The following is an 18,055-nucleotide window of genomic DNA, read 5'->3' as shown; positions in this document are numbered from 1 at the left end:
AAACTGGAGGAGGAGTTAAATTACAATCTCCCTACTCACGTTGCATAGTATTGCGCAACTTTTTAACTCCTCCCACCCGACGCACTGCTCAGAGGAAGATGCTTCCATTCTGAAGTCAGCAGAGGTTGGTATAGTCTTGGCTTGAAATAGTGAAATTAAAGTATATATATAAAAAAGAAAATCTTAAAAAAAAATTCTCTCATATTTATTTTCTTACCTTTACCTGTCTCTGTCTAGTTGTTTTCCTAATTCCTTCAGATGGACTTACATCACTGTTTGTCTTCCTACCCTCCATCTTCTTTTTTTTAAAATAAAATATTAATTATTTTTCATTCTAATAATTTTTATGCGCACAAAACCATTCCACCTAAATTCCAGTAATTGACATCCAGCAGATCAGCCATATCCCACCAGTATTATAGTAATTGCCAGTAACATCAGTCGTTGGTAGCACACATCCATATTGAGAGCTTTCTGATATATACTTAATTTATGACTCCAATGTCTGTCCATCATCATAAGTAGTTTTGAATAATTCCTAACTGGGGAGGTAACCTGGAAGTCTTGTGGTCCTTTTAAAAATAATTCTTTTTTCCCCACTTTCTGCCTCTCCAGCTCAAAAGTTGGCACTCACCCTTCATCTGTCATTTGGAAGTATTCTCTCAGTTCTGTCATTCAGTTATTTAATTCCAAAAAATAATTCTTAGAAATGTGTAAATATATACATAATGTAAATTTAGATATGGTTATACTAGTTATGTACAGTATGTATGTATATATATATATATATATATATATATATATATATATATATATACACACACACACACATTATAGAGGTTTGTACCTTTAAAAAAAAAAAAAAAAAATCATGTTAGTGGTCCACGGGATTCAAAATTGTGAGTTTAGTGGTCCTAAAGGTTGGCGACCCCTGATGTAGATGATCATATATAATCTGTGTACAAATTTCATAGTATAAAATAAGATATATTTTTGACTTTTTATTGCACAAAAATTATCTGAGCATGTGCAAGAACTTAAAAATTGAAAAAAAAAATCCATGTCAACAGCCAAGAAATGGCCCTTGATAGAGACAAAGGCAATTTCCAGTATGTCCAAAATGTAGAATTTGAAAAGTCCAAACATTCTTTCAAAAACACATGAAGTGTTTTCTTATGCATTAGAATTAGAATTGTCCCCATGTAAGGCAAAGGGGTGTTTTTTTGTGGTAAAAATCCTTTTTTTTTTTTTTTTTTGGTTTTTGAATGTGAACTTATTTGAAGTCGAAAACCAAACATAAAAGCCAATTAGATGTTCATCACAAGTGAATTATAATCATTTGAAATTGACCCCAGTGTTATACTCTTAATTCAGGCGAACAAGTGTATTAATTTGATTCCATCAATGTATTCTGCCCTCCTGTGTACAAATTACATAGTGGCATAATGTTGTTTGACTCATAATTTATAGGTATATAAAAACATATACTTTATGTCAGAAATACAAACACAAAAATGAGTCTTCAAATCACTCATGTTACTCACTTAAGAAATAAACATCATACAATTTGATGTTTAATAATATATGAAATCAGATATTTTGTACAAATATCAGGGATAGATGTAAACACTTAGCAACAGGAGATGTCTCCAACTGACTTGACAAAAGAACTGAGCCAGGGCAGTGGATGTTAACTAACCTTTCCTATCATCTCACTCACCACAGAAATGCAAACTGTTCCCAGTTGTGATCACATACTATTTATGTCCTTTTTATGTCTCTTATACAAAGAGCCGGGCTCCTGTGCCTGGAAAGGGGCGATGGAGTGGGTCTGGGGTGGGAGTTGATGGGAGTGACCACTTGCTTACCTGTGCAAGCTATGTTTATAGGTGTAAAAAGGGGTGGGGCTCAAAGATATGAGATCTCAGATGTTAGAAAAAAAGGGCAGCAAAACTATATGTATATATTTATATAATGGGGTGGAAAAATATGCCCAAGTGCCACTAGTCCCATGAAAATTCCTACTAGCCTAGTTTTTCTATGCCAAATTTTCATTTTGGGTTACGTAAAATTGTGATATACCATTATACTCTTCTATTATACATTTGTATTAAGAATGAAATATTATTAGACACTATTTTTATATACACTGATAACTAATAAACACAAACTTTTTTACCTAAGAAGAGAAATTATTAGTTAGATGGGGGCAGACCGAGACTGGACACACAGTTTAAATGGCAGCAGGCAGGACGTACGGTTCAGATATTCACTTGTAAGGACACACACAAACACGCATAGGCAAGGAGAGGGATACACAAACACATGTACACACAAACAGTGATGCGCTCACACACAGGCATACACATGCCCACAAATAAACAAGAATAGACACACATACACTTGTCTCCATCCTATATTTAAATACAGATATATATATATATGTATATATATATATATATATATATATATATATATATATATATATATATAGCAGCCAAAAGGAAGTGCACTCTCAGGTCTTTCACAGCAAAGGTTACTTTATTGATGTAACGTTTTCGGAGGACTTGCCTCCTTCATCAGCATAGTGAATTAAACACAAAACACAAAATAAATAGTGTCATACTTACAATTAACATTCAAAACCATTCCCCTTTCCCTTGGCGCCAAACTGCCGATGTTGGAACGCATACTGCGTTCCACCGGCTATAAGAACCGGAAGTGGTGTGCAACATCACTTCCGGAAGACAAATATTACTAACAATGTTGACGATATTAATACAATAAATTGTGTGAAGTGAATCAAAATTTTTTTTTTCAAAGCGTGTCCACTGGGTGTTTCATAATTACAACATATGTAAGTGCAAATACTGTTGATCTGAAAAAACAGAGCCTGTGCCGCAAATAAGTATTATTCCACAACGGGTTGCCCGTTGCCATGGCAACCGATGTATACTAATCGTGCCTCACTCGCATACTGAAAACACTCTTTCAAAAATTGTGTACACTAAATTTGTGTAGTAACCCACGAACTTTGAACAGTGCAATATTTAATCATACACATATGTGTTTAAGAAAAACAGAAAAAAATAAAAAAATAGGAAAATACATTGCCTGTTTTGGTAGCGTGTAATTTTATATTTAAACTGGAAATTTAAAGTTATACACTGCTGCATTAAAATATCATCCCTACTTCTTTTTGGTAAGGAATACCTTTAAAGATTGCTAGATTACACCTAAATAATGCGTATATATTCCTCACGATTGCAATGTATACACACCTTCTAGGGTGATAATGTATATTGGGTATATATAGGGTAGGAGATCCCTAATAACATAATTTTAAATGGTATGTAAGAACCCTATACTTTGTAGGCTCCTAGTTATTTCAATAAGCAACCCAGTAATAGAATCCCCCCAGATATGGTTGTCTGGCTAGCTATGACTAGGTCATTCACTCCATGAACCTTAGTTTTTGCTAAAAACAATGTTACCACACATTCCACACTGAACCCCTTATTGAATATTTCTGCTTCAATAAGGATCACAAAAAAAGGGAAAAAAAATTAAAAATTACAAATTAAAATAAATATAAATTATGGTTCCTGCATTCAATGCAAAAGTCCCTCTGGGTGATGGTATGACTCTTTAACTCACAGGATGTATCATGTCCTTCTTGTCACAGAGCCGACTGTAGTTAAGTATTACTCCCATGTTTCTTCAGGATATTGTTTCACATATTTTTTCACATATTGTATCACTCTACTGCATCTTCTAGCTGTTCTGGGAACATCATCGTATCTTTACATCTTTGTTGGATTTGATACACTCTGTGGATTGTAGAAAATAAAGGTATTTTATCCACCTAGTTTGACCTATATGGGTTGTCCTTAGATGCTTGATTTTTTGACCATCATACTCATGTGGTTTTATAAGGCATTCGTTGTAAGCTACATGGATGTTTAACCAATTCAGTGAGCCTTGTAATGATGGAATGGCTATGTGTGTTAAGCAGTGCATGGTAACTCCAAGGCACCACTACCTGACTTCCACTCAGGAACTGGAAGTGCCAAAGTCCCCCATACCTGGTGCTGTGAGTGTAACTGGGCAAGTCCACCCCCCTTAATGGGATCTGTCGAGCCCAGAACTCACAGAGTCATAGTAGTCTAGGTACCGTACCCTTAGAATGTATCACACCTTAGTGCCACATTACAATAAGGCTTTGAAATCGGGAGTTGTATTAAGTCCACCTGGGTGTACCGTGCCCAATCGGTACATCCACTGTGCTTCCCGCTGTAGGAGTATCTTGCCCCTGTCCCCACCCCTATCCAAAGGGGGGACATGATCGATAAGTGTTTATCTTATTGATGCCACCGGATGTTTATGTTGTGCACAATGCCTGGCCACAGGTTGGTCTGAATCTCCAGACTTCAGAGCTGCCCGGATAGCATGACGATGATTTGCCATTCTTTCTCTGAGGGTGCTCGTCGTCTTGCCAACATAAAAGAGAGAACAAGGACACACCAACAGATATACGACAAATGTTGTTGTACAGGTGATAGAGTGACGAATACTAAATTGTCAATTGGTGTGTGGGTGATGGAATATCTTCGTGTTCATAAGACCATTACAGGTGGTGCAACCCAGACATCTGTATGATCCCTTGATGTTAGTGTGTGTCATGGATCTGTAGCTTGCCCTTGGGTCCGTTTTGACCAGTAGGTCCTGCAGGTTTGTGCCCCTCCTGTATCCCACCATAGGTGTGAGGTGGTTACTAAAGCGTAGCTTTGGGTCAGATGACACAATCGGCCAATGTGTTCTTAGAATTGATCCCACTTTTCTAGTACTGGGAGAAAATGTGGTAGCCATTATGAGCTTTCCATCTGTGGTTTGTCTCTGTTTCTTTGTTAACAGTTGTGTTTGTGTGTATTGTGACACTTCTTCCATCATCTGTTTGATGTCTTGTGACTTATACCCTCTCTCAGCAAATTTTGCACCCATTTCCAAAAACTGGGAGGCTCCCTTCATAGGATCAGAGTTGTTCCTTACTGTCCTGATTAATTGTGATTTTAGTATGCCCTTCAGGAGTGCTGGGGGATGACAACTATCTGATCTCAACAGGGAATTCCTGTCTGTAGGTTTGCTAAATAGTGTGGACCCCAGTCCCTGTGCCGTTTTGTACACCTTAAGATCAAGAAAATTAATGGAGTGTAAATCAGCACATATTTTGAACCGAACCGTGGTTGGTGTGTTGTTAAACAGATCAAACCAGCCATGGAGTTCATCCATGCCCCCTCTCCAGATCAAAAAGATATCATCTATGAACCTACGGTAGAAAATGATAGAAGAATCACATTTACCCCATAGGTACAGATTCTCAAAGTGGGACATGAATAGATTCGCATATGAGGGGGCCATGGATGACCCCATGGCTGTACCTGCTACTTGCAGAAAAAATTTGTCCTCAAATCTGAAATAATTCTTACTGAGACAGAAATCAATCAATGCCAGTAAGAATTCAATAGGCGGTCCCTCGTATAGGGGGTTATTCACTAGATGTGCTTTCACTGCCTCCTGTCCTTCTATATGAGGAATGATTGTGTAGAGGCTGTTCACGTCCATGGTGACCAAAATGTCCCCCGGCTGGACGTGAACAGACCCCAACAATCTAATAAATTCGCTAGTGTCAAGTAAAAAGGACCGTGTTCCCTTAACAATCGGCTGTAACAGCAGATCAATAAATTGCGACACCGGTTGGCATAGGGAATTCACAGCGGACACTATGGGACGTCCTGGAGGTCTCTCAGCATTTTTATGAACTTTCGGGATTGTGTATAGTATGGGTATCTTGGGATGGGCAGTGGTACAAAATTTCAGTATGTGTTCAGAGATAAAGCCCTGTTCATATCCCATACATAGCAGATTGTCCAATTGTTTTTTGAAAACTCCAGTTGGATCAGACCCCAGGGTATTATATGTTGTTATGTCAGAAAGTTGAGTTGTAATGTCCTCTCTATAGTAGTCATAGTCCAGGAGGACAATGGCTCCTCCCTTGTCCGCTGGTCTAATAACAAGGGAGGTGTCTTTTTGCAGTGTGGTGATAGCCTTTCTTTCTGCTGGAGTGAGATTATGTGCCCAAGTGGTATGTGCCCTTTCTTTGTCTAGGTTCTGGGAGACCATACGTATGAAAGTCTTAGTGCTGGCACTGCAATTTGCAGGTTCAAAAGTATATAACAATTGCGTTCAATGGGAGTTTTAATATTCTCAGACTCAGTGTTTTGAAAGAACTCCTTAAGTTTCAATGTTCTGTTCAGCTTATGAATGTCTAATTTCTGTTCATATTCTATAGTAATTGTACTGGGAACAAATGAAAGTCCTTTATTTAGCAGTTGTACTTCATCAGCTGACAGAACATGGGAGCTTAAATTAATTATTGCATCCTTCGTCTCCCCCTCCTTGGGGGTCTGTGTCTTAGTGCCCGCCCGCCTGATGTGGGGTCTAGAGTGTCTGCTCCCCGTGAACGTGTTGTGACCCCTAAAAAATGTCGAGGGGTAGACTGTACATTGTATTGATCAAGAGTGTCTACTGGACTGGAATAAGTGTATGCTCTATTACCATATGTTCTTTCAGTATCTGTGGACTCTGCTCCACTGGTATCTATCGTATCAAACCGTACACGCCTTTTGCGTTGTCTTCTTTTTGGTTGGATCTCCCTAGTACCAGTGAGCCACTTATATACCTTGCCTGACTTGACAGCCTCCAATTTCCTATTTTTAAATGATATCAAGTCATTCTTATACTTTTCAATCTGTGTGTTAATTTTAGATAACCAATTCTCCTGTTGGTTATTGGCAAGTACTGTGTTATGTGTTGTTTCAAACTGTTGGATTTCTGTTTTAACTTTTGATAGAATGGATGTAACCTCTTCAATTACTAATAATATTAAATCAAATGGACATTTGTTCAAGATGTAGCACCATTTCTTTCTAAATTCGGGATTATCCCTACCAATAGTGGGAATGTTATGTACTCGGAAACCCCTTGGTATATGCCCATTTCTATAGTAATCTGAGAGATAACTGCCGTGCAGGGATAGATCTATCTCGCGCTTCCTAAGCTTTAACAGTGCAAAATACAAGTTTAAGGGAGTCTCACCAGATGTCCTGGATAATGGAGCAAACAGTATACGGTCAGCGTCATCCTGGGTATACGATGCGGTCCCTACTTGTGCTGCTCTGGCTTGTCCCGCAGGGTCTTCTACCACATCTATGGCACTCTCCATGGAGTCTTGCTGGCCATCCCCTTGAATTGACATGTTTGGATAAGTGGAAATAATGGTTACCAAAAAGAATATCCTGTATATATATAGAGAAAATCAGCAAAGAATAGTCCCATAAAATATGATGGTTTGAATGATGAGGTTAAAACAGGAGGGGCACGCCTGGTCAGTAATAAAGATATCCAAAATTCCAGATCCTACCCACAAGTGGAAAACTGCCTGGGTGCAACTTTAAACAACAAATAGCAGCCAAAAGGAAGTGCACTCTCAGGTCTTTCACAGCAAAGGTTACTTTATTGATGTAACGTTTTCGGAGGACTTGCCTCCTTCATCAGCATAGTGAATTAAACACAAAACACAAAATAAATAGTGTCATACTTACAATTAACATTCAAAACCATTCCCCTTTCCCTTGGCGCCAAACTGCCGATGTTGGAACGCATACTGCGTTCCACCGGCGATAAGAACCGGAAGTGATGTGCAACATCACTTCCGGAAGACAAATATTACTAACAATATTGACGATATTAATACAATAAATTGTGTGAAGTGAATCAAAAAATTTTTTTTCAAAGCGTGTCCACTGGGTGTTTCACAATTACAACATATGTAAGTGCAAATACTGTTGATCTGAAAAAACAGAGCCTGTGCCGCAAATAAGTATTATTCCACAACGGGTTGCCCATTGCCATGGCAACCGATGTATACTAATCGTGCCTCATTCGCATACTGAAAACACTCTTTCAAAAATTTTGTACACTAAATTTGTGTAGTAACCCATGAACTTTGAACAGTGCAATATTTAATCATACACATATGTGTTTAAGAAAAACATAAAAAAATAGGAAAATACATTGCCTGTTTTGGTAGCGTGTAATTTTATATTTAAACTGAAAATTAAGGTTCATGGAGTGAATGACCTAGTCATAGCTAGCCAGACAACCATATCTGGGGGGATTCTATTACTGGGTTGCTTATTGAAATAACTAGGAGCCTACAAAGTATAGGGTTCTTACATACCATTTAAAATTATGTTATTAGGGATCTCCTACCCTATATATACCCAATATACATTATCACCCTAGAAAGTGTGTATACATTGCAATTGTGAGGAATATATCCGCATTATTTAGGTGTAATCTAGCAATCTTTAAAGGTATTCCTTACCAAAAAGAAGTAGGGATGATATTTTAATGCAGCAGTGTATAACTTTAAATTTTCAGTTTAAATATAAAATTACACGCTACCAAAACAGGCAATGTATTTTCCTATTTTTTTATTTTTTTCTGTTTTTCTTAAACACATATGTGTATGATTAAATATTGCACTTGTATTAATATCGTCAACATTGTTAGTAATATTTGTCTTCCGGAAGTGATGTTGCACACCACTTCCGGTTCTTATCGCCGGTGGAACGCAGTATGCGTTCCAACATCGGCAGTTTGGCGCCAAGGGAAAGGGGAATGGTTTTGAATGTTAATTGTAAGTATGACACTATTTATTTTGTGTTTTGTGTTTAATTCACTATGCTGATGAAGGAGGCAAGTCCTCCGAAAATGTTACATCAATAAAGTAACCTTTGCTGTGAAAGACCTGAGAGTGCACTTCCTTTTGGCTGCTATTTGTTGTTTAAAGTTGCACCCAGGCAGTTTTCCACTTGTGGGTAGGATCTGGAATTTTGGATATCTTTATTACTGACCAGGCGTGCCCCTCCTGTTTTAACCTCATCATTCAAACCATCATATTTTATGGGACTATTCTTTGCTGATTGGCTCTATATATATACAGTATATTCTTTTTGGTAACCATTATTTCCACTTATCCAAACATGTCAACTCAAGGGGATGGCCAGCAAGACTCCATGGAGAGTGCCATAGATGTAGTAGAAGACCCTGCGGGACAAGCCAGAGCAGCACAAGTAGGGACCGCATCGTATACCCAGGATGACGCTGACCGTATACTGTTTGCTCCATTATCCAGGACATCTGGTGAGACTCCCTTAAACTTGTATTTTGCACTGTTAAAGCTTAGGAAGCGCGAGATAGATCTATCCCTGCACGGCAGTTATCTCTCAGATTACTATAGAAATGGGCATATACCAAGGGGTTTCAGAGTACATAACATTCCCACTATTGGTAGGGATAATCCCGAATTTAGAAAGAAATGGTGCTACATCTTGAACAAATGTTCATTTGATTTAATATTATTAGTAATTGAAGAGGTTACATCCATTCTATCAAAAGTTAAAACAGAAATCCAACAGTTTGAAACAACACATAACACAGTACTTGCCAATGACCAACAGGAGAATTGGTTATCTAAAATTAACACACAGATTGAAAAGTATAAGAATGACTTGATATCATTTAAAAATAGGAAATTGGAGGCTGTCAAGTCAGATTATACCCAAGGCAAGGTATATAAGTGGCTCACTGGTACTATGGAGATCCAACCAAAAAGAAGACAACACGAAAGGCGTGTACGGTTTGATACGATAGATACCAGTGGAGCAGAGTCCACAGATACTGAAAGAACATATGGTAATAGAGCATACACTTCTTCCAGTCCAGTGGACACTCTTGATCAATACAATGTACAGTCTACCCCTCGACATTTTTTAGGGGTCACAACACGTTCACGGGGAGCAGACACTCTAGACCCCACATCAGGCGGGCGGGCACTAAGACACAGACCCCCAAGGAGGGGGAGACGAAGGATGCAATAATTAATTTAAGCTCCCATGTTCTGTCAGCTGATGAAGTACAACTGCTAAATAAAGGACTTTCATTTGTCCCCAGTACAATTACTACAGAATATGAACAGAAATTAGACATTCATAAGCTGAACAGAACATTGAAACTTAAGGAGTTCTTTCAAAACACTGAGTCTGAGAATATTAAAACTCCCATTGAACGCAATTGTTATATACAAAGTACTTTTGAACCTGCAAATTGCAGTGCCAGCACTAAGACTTTCATACGTATGGTCTCCCAGGACCTAGACAAAGAAAGGGCACATACCACTTGGGCACATAATCTCACTCCAGCAGAAAGAAAGGCTATCACCACACTACAAAAAGAAACCTCCCTTGTTATTAGACCAGCGGACAAGGGAGGAGCCATTGTCCTCCTGGACTATGACTACTATAGAGAGGACATAACAACTCAACTTTCTGACATAACAACATATAATACCCTGGGGTCTGATCCAACTGGAGTTTTCAAAAAAACAACTGGACAATCTGCTATGTATGGGATATGAACAGGGCTTTATCTCTGAACACATACTGAAATTTTGTACCACTGCCCATCCCAAGATACCCATACTATACACAATCCCGAAAGTTCATAAAAATGCTGAGAGACCTCCAGGACATCCCATAGTGTCCGCTGTGAATTCCCTATACCAACCGGTGTCGCAGTTTATTGATCTGCTGTTACAGCCGATTGTTAAGGGAACACGGTCCTTTTTACTTGACACTAGCGAATTTATTAGATTGTTGGGGTCTGTTCACGTCCAGCCGGGGGACATTTTGGTCACCATGGACGTGAACAGCCTCTACACAATCATTCCTTATATAGAAGGACAGGAGGCAGTGAAAGCACATCTAGTGAATAACCCCCTATACGAGGGACCGCCTATTGAATTTTTACTGGCATTGATTGATTTCTGTCTCAGTAAGAATTATTTCAGATTTGAGGACAAATTTTTTCTGCAAGTAGCAGGTACAGCCATGGGGTCATCCATGGCCCCCTCATATGCGAATCTATTCATGTCCCACTTTTAGAATCTGTACCTATGGGGTAAATGTGATTCTTCTATCATTTTCTACCGTAGGTTCATAGATGATATCTTTTTGATCTGGAGAGGGGGCATGGATGAACTCCATGGCTGGTTTGATCTGTTTAACAACACACCAACCACGGTTCGGTTCAAAATATGTGCTGATTTACACTCCATTAATTTTCTTGATCTTAAGGTGTACAAAACGGCACAGGGACTGGGGTGCACACTATTTAGCAAACCTACAGACAGGAATTCCCTGTTGAGATCAGATAGTTGTCATCCCCCAGCACTCCTGAAGGGCATACTAAAATCACAATTAATCAGGACAGTAAGGAACAACTCTGATCCTATGAAGGGAGCCTCCCAGTTTTTGGAAATGGGTGCAAAATTTGCTGAGAGAGGGTATAAGTCACAAGACATCAAACAGATGATGGAAGAAGTGTCACAATACACACAAACACAACTGTTAACAAAGAAACAGAGACAAACCACAGATGAAAAGCTCATAATGGCTACCACATTTTCTCCCAGTACTAGAAAAGTGGGATCGATTCTAAGAACACATTGGCCGATTGTGTCATCTGACCCAAAGCTACGCTTTAGTAACCACCTCACACCTATGGTGGGATACAGGAGGGGCACAAACCTGCGGGACCTACTGGTCAAAACGGACCCAAGGGCAAGCTACAGATCCATGGCACACACTAACATCAAGGGATCGTACAGATGTCTGGGTTGCACCACCTGTAATGGTCTTATGAACACAAAGATATTCCATCACCCACACACCAATCGACAATTCAGTATTCGTCACTCTATCACCTGTACAACAACATTTGTTTGGGTTGCTTATTGAAATAACTAGGAGCCTACAAAGTATAGGGTTCTTACATACCATTTAAAATTATGTTATTAGGGATCTCCTACCCTATATATACCCAATATACATTATCACCCTAGAAAGTGTGTATACATTGCAATCGTGAGGAATATATCCGCATTATTTAGGTGTAATCTAGCAATATTTAAAGGTATTCCTTACCAAAAAGAAGTAGGGATGATATTTTAATGCAGCAGTGTATAACTTTAAATTTCCAGTTTAAATATAAAATTACACGCTACCAAAACAGGCAATGTATTTTCCTATTTTTTTTATTTTTTTCTGTTTTTCTTAAACACATATGTGTATGATTAAATATTGCACTGTTCAAAGTTCATGGGTTACTACACAAATTTAGTGTACACAATTTTTGAAAGAGTGTTTTCAGTATGCGAGTGAGGCACGATTAGTATACATCGGTTGCCATGGCAACGGGCAACCCGTTGTGGAATAATACTTATTTGCGGCACAGGCTCTGTTTTTTCAGATCAACAGTATTTGCACTTACATATGTTGTAATTATGAAACACCCAGTGGACACGCTTTGAAAAAAAATTTTTTGATTCACTTCACACAATTTATTGTATTAATATCGTCAACATTGTTAGTAATATTTGTCTTCCGGAAGTGATGTTGCACACCACTTCCGGTTCTTATCGCCGGTGGAACGCAGTATGCGTTCCAACATCGGCAGTTTGGCGCCAAGGGAAAGGGGAATGGTTTTGAAAATTAATTGTAAGTATGACACTATTTATTTTGTGTTTTGTGTTTAATTCACTATGCTGATGGAGGCAAGTCCTCCAAAAACGTTACATCAATAAAGTAACCTTTGCTGTGAAAGACCTGAGAGTGCACTTCCTTTTGGCTGCTATTTGTTGTTTAAAGTTGCACCCAGGCAGTTTTCCACTTGTGGGTAGGATCTGGAATTTTGGATATATATATATATATATATATATATATATATATATATATTTATATATATATATATATATATATACGGTATATATATATATATATATATATCATGAGAAAGACGCAAGTCTTTAAGAGATCTTTTGGATTATAAGGATGGTAATTTATACAAATATGCAGGTAGATATATGTCAGGCTTCTCTGAATCAGAAAGATAAGGCTCTGAAAATGAATGTAATAACACATCAGGTGATAGGAGACAATGAAGAAGAGGACTTTTTTTAAGACAGAGAGAAAATGAGATCAAAAGAAAAACCAAGAAATTACATGAAAGAACATCACAGAGATATAATTAAAAAAACAGAAAAATAGTGGAGGAGCTAGGCATTTTGAGGAAAGTCCAAACAGTAATGATGAGGATTTTCACTTCATGGGTTTGGAACGGATTGATCTAAAAAATAGAGGTGGAAATATAGATAGATTACTTCTGCAAGCAGAATGTAAATGGATCTATAATCTGGAAATATTAAAACCAATAGGCCTAAATGAAGAAATTGATTTTGCTCCATTTTTCTAAGTGCAAATTTCATGAGGGGTCCACAAATGTTTTATTTAAGATATGCACTTAAAATAGCACGGATGAAATAATAATACTGCCTGAATACATCTGCGTATAGAAAATACCTATAATATACATTTCATGAGGCTCACTAATGGTGATTTTAAGATATATACCTTTAAGACACCGCTTCAAATGGCATGAATGAAACAGTAAATAATATTGCCTGAATATACTGTATGTACGTTCCTACTTATAGGTAGATAGGTGTAATTAGGGTAAGATACTGTTTTTTAAAATGTGGCAATATGTATAAATATATTTCACCCAGTTTACATGTATGGCTATTTAAGGACACTGAGAGCTCAGCAACAGAGAACGCTTGATAAAGCCCCAAAGCAATGCGAAGAAGGGGTGAAATGCACCTTGCGTGTTGAGATCACAGCCCGTTGACTTCTGGCGTGGAGGTGGAAGTTTGGAGCCTTTACAGAGGGAACCGTTTCTGGGAAGAATTTATTTTTACCTGGCTTAATATGGTGATGATAGGGAGGGTGCTGTGACAACAGGTGAGTTTGATGAGTTCGGTAAGCACAGGAACACCTCATACTTAAAGGGACACTGAACCCAAATGTTTTCTTTTGTGATTCAGATAGAGCATGCACTTTTAAGCAACTTTCTAATTTACTCCTATTATCAAAATTTCTTCATTCTCATGTTATGTTTATTTGAAAAGCAATTTAAGTTTAGATGCTGGCCCATTTTTGGTGAACAACCTGGATTGTCCTTGCTGATGGGACAGCACCAATAAACAAGTGCTGTCCATGGTTCTGAACCAAACATTTGCTGGCTCCTTAGCTTAGCTGCATTCTTTTTCAAATAAAGATAGCAAGAGAACAAAGAAAAATTGATAACAGAAGTAAATTAGAAAGTTGCTTAAAATTGCATGCTCTGTCTGAATCATGAAAGAAAACATTTGGGTTCGGTGTCCCTTTAACTATGTGGATTACCCTATTAGGATCATTTGACCATTTTGTTTTGTGGAGTAAGTGTTACGATATAACACTGGAACTAATACTATTCTACTGACACATTAACATTTGTATGTTTAATTATTCATCTGTGGACACATGCAATTAACAAAGTTTTGAGCTGTGGATGCACATTACCAAGAGTCTGCTTGCAAGCTACATACATTGTGCACACTACTATACCCTGTTTTGAGCTGTGGATGCATATTGCTTAAAGGAACAGTAAACACAGTAGATTTGCATAATCAACAAAAGTGTGATAAAAAGAAAATGCAATAAAACTTAGTCTGAACTTCAAATGAGTAGTAGAGTTTTTTCTAACAAACTTAAAAGTTATGTCTATTTTCACTCCTCCTGCATCATGTGACAGCCATCAGCCAATCACAAATGCATATATGTATATTCTGTGAATTCTTGCACATGCTCATTAGGAGCTGGTGACTCAAAAAGTATAAATATAAAAATACTGTGCACATTTTGTTAATGGAAGTAAATTGGAAAGTTGTTTAAAATTGCTGCTCTATCTGAATCATTAAAGTTTAATTTTGACTTGAGTGTCCCTTTAACAACTGCTTGCAAATTATGTAATGCCATACTAATTGTTTGGAATATACCTTCATCTGTACATACTATTAATAACTGCTATGCACTGTTGATACAGTGTGGCATATTAGTTTTTCAGTGTTTATTGTTATACCAGGCGATAAGCCTGCTCTGAGGGCAGTCTATTTTAAAAAACTACAAACCCTAAAGCTAAAATTAAAACAAATGGAAAATTATGGAAAAAAAATAAACAAAACTATCCAAAATAAAGTATTTAAACCTAAACTAATACCTCTATAAAAATAAAAAAATCCTTAAAAAGGGCAATCAGCTCTTTTCCAGCCCATTAAATCCCTAATCTTAAAAATAAACCCAACCCCAAAAATAAAAAAAAATCCTAACACTAAGCCCAAAATAGGTACTCACTGTTCCTGAAGTCCAGCGGAGAAGGTCATCTTCTATCTTCATCCAGAGCAAAGGCAGCACGGAGCGGAGGTGCGGAGCTGTGGATCCTCAGTGACAGCCCTCACCAGTGGCACAGATCGGAGGTGTGGAGCTGTCTTCCCCTACGCGTGGATCCTCAGCGGCGGTCCTCAATGGCGGCGGTCCTCAGTGGCGGCGGTCCTCGACATCATGGAGGCTCCTCTTCATCCGATGCACACTGAAGATTGAATGCAAGGTACCAAAATTGGCTGAAATTCTGAAATACCCTCTGCACCTCCATCGCTCCGGATGAAGATAGAAGATGATGGAGCCGCTTGGTAGAAGACCTTCTCCGTCGGACTTCAGGAATGGTGAGTACCTATTTGGGGCTTAGTGTAAGGATTTTTTTTTAATTAATGGGCTGGAAAAGAGCTGATTGCCCTTTTGAGGGCAGTAAAAGAGCTGAATGCCCTTTTAAGGGCAATGCCCATACAAATGACCCTTTAGGGGCTTTAGGATTTTTTAGCGTTTTTTTTTATTTTGTTGGATTTGGTGAGTGGGGGGTTTTACTGTTAGGGGGGATTTAGTAATTTTTAAATCTAAAAGAGCTGTTTAACTTAGGGCAATGTCATATAAAAGGCCATTGTAAGGGCTATTAGTAGCTTAGGGGGTGTTTTTATTTTGGGGGGGATTTTTTATTTTCATATGGATTAGGTTTAATTTTTTTTTATTGTTGATAACTTTGTTTATTATAGGGTTTTTATTTTTTGTAATTTTAGATTATTTTTTTTATAATTTAATGTTGTTTTATATAAGTGTAACTAAGTACTGGGGTTAATTTAGGGGGTGTTAGGTTAGGGGGCTTAGTAATTTAATTAGTTTTTTGCGGTGTGGGGGGGTTGGCGGTTTAGGAGTTAATAGGTTAATTAGGTTTATTGCTATGTGGAGTTTGGCTGTTTAGGGGTTAATAGGTTAATTAGGTTTATTGCAATGTTGGGGTTGGCGGTTTAGGGGTTAATGGGTTAATTAGGTTTATTGGGATGTGGGGGGTTTGTCGATTTAGTGGTTAATAGGTTAATTAGGTTTATTGCAATGTGAGGGGTTGGTGGTTAGGGGTTAATATTGAATTGTTATTTGCGGATTAGGGGTTAATTACTTTAGTATTTTGCGATGTGGGGGTTTGTGGTTTAAGTGTTTGTTAATACATTGTGTGGGAGGTTTGTTTGTTTTTTGTTATACTTTGTGCGTGTGGTTACATGTTTTTTATTTATTTCTTGTTGGTGGTTACGTGTTTTTTCAATATCTCATGCAAGCAGTTGCGTGTTTATTTTTTTAAGGCTTCGGGTTTGCCAACGCTGCATCCAGGTGGATTCCACCACCCTGCCATTTTCGGATTCTACCACCCTGCCATTTTCGGAATCCACCGGGATGCAGCTTTGCTGTGCGTGCAGTCAACATTCTTTTGGCTGCTTTGAGGATGTGTGTGCAACTGGCAAAGGCAACGGACACGTTACAAATGCGATTATAGTATAGATGTTATACTCCATGGAGATAGTTCTCCAAGAAGCTTGGTACCTTCTGTAATAGAGATTTTTTTGCCACATTATTGTGTTTCTGTTCTGTTTCTATACTGTTAGGTTTTGTTAAATATTTATGTCTTTGTTTCCTACAACTGATAATGATAACTTCTTGCTTTGGTATTTCCCTTTTATAAAAAATGCTTATATCCCGATCTTTATAAATCTGGCGGTTTTCCCTATTTTAACATTCTTACCATATCACCTCTCTTCTATTGTAAAGTATTAACATATAAATAATAAGTATTCCTGTTATAATGTAATTAGAGTTGATGAAACCAGTATGTAAACCAATTGATATTCTGCTTCTACAAAACAAATACTTGCAAACAACAATTCAACAATGTAATCTAGAGCACCATTATGGTTTTGTAACAAAAAAATGAAACACAATATATAGATATATAAAATATGTAGATATATATTAAATACAATACATATTTTATAAGCATTTAACACTAATTTTGTAGCAAATGTTGAATTATTTTGCAGTCCTCAGACACACACTTTGAAAAGACTTAGTATTGTTTATCTTATCTAATTTGTTATGAGCTATTAGGGACATTTAGAAATAAGTTGCCCAGATAAATTAATTCATGTGCAGCATGATGAATGGTAGAATTCTAAAGCTGGCAGGGAAAAAAAGCTTTCATGCAAAACAAATAATGAGAACACATTGCAATATGCATAATTAAAACCTTTTTATAAAAGTCAAGGGTGAGTTTAATGAAGAAAATAGACTGATTACCTTGGAGAGGTCAAGGTGGTTGAATTAGTCTTGTTAATTATTTCAATGCCGACGCATCTTCTGGAATGCACATTTGAAAGTAATTCTACCATTGGTATCTGCATCGTATCTCCTAATTGTTGTATGATAGAATGTTGAGAATCAATTTATTGATTGCACTTCTGTGGTATTTAGATAGAATTTTCTTTATCCAAATGAAGGGTGAGTTGATCATAAGCATGAAAGCAATTTCTTAGAGGTGATATAGCAAGTTTGGTTAAGTTATATACTGTATGCAGTGAGAAGCCGCCCATTCTAGTCCCAACCCCTTTTCTTACCTT

The 18,055-nt window shown here is 37.6% G+C and overlaps 1 protein-coding gene across 1 annotated transcript in view; it reads right to left on the bottom strand.

The window, feature by feature from the left end:
• LOC128638889 (uncharacterized) overlaps window positions 1-17,839 on the bottom strand; it is a 43,328-nt gene extending 25,489 nt beyond the window's left edge. Inside the window, exon 1 of the mRNA XM_053691016.1 lies at window positions 17,736-17,839. Within this exon, the coding sequence (XP_053546991.1) occupies window positions 17,736-17,839 (104 nt within the window). The remainder of the gene's footprint in view (window positions 1-17,735) is intronic.
• Window positions 17,840-18,055: the final 216 nt, after the last annotated feature.

Source organism: Bombina bombina, chromosome 8 (genome assembly GCF_027579735.1).
Source record: "Bombina bombina isolate aBomBom1 chromosome 8, aBomBom1.pri, whole genome shotgun sequence".
In the NCBI taxonomy this organism is placed as follows: Eukaryota; Metazoa; Chordata; class Amphibia; order Anura; family Bombinatoridae; genus Bombina; species Bombina bombina.
Note: the sequence above shows the minus strand (reverse complement) of the source record. Positions and strands in the feature narration are given on the sequence as shown.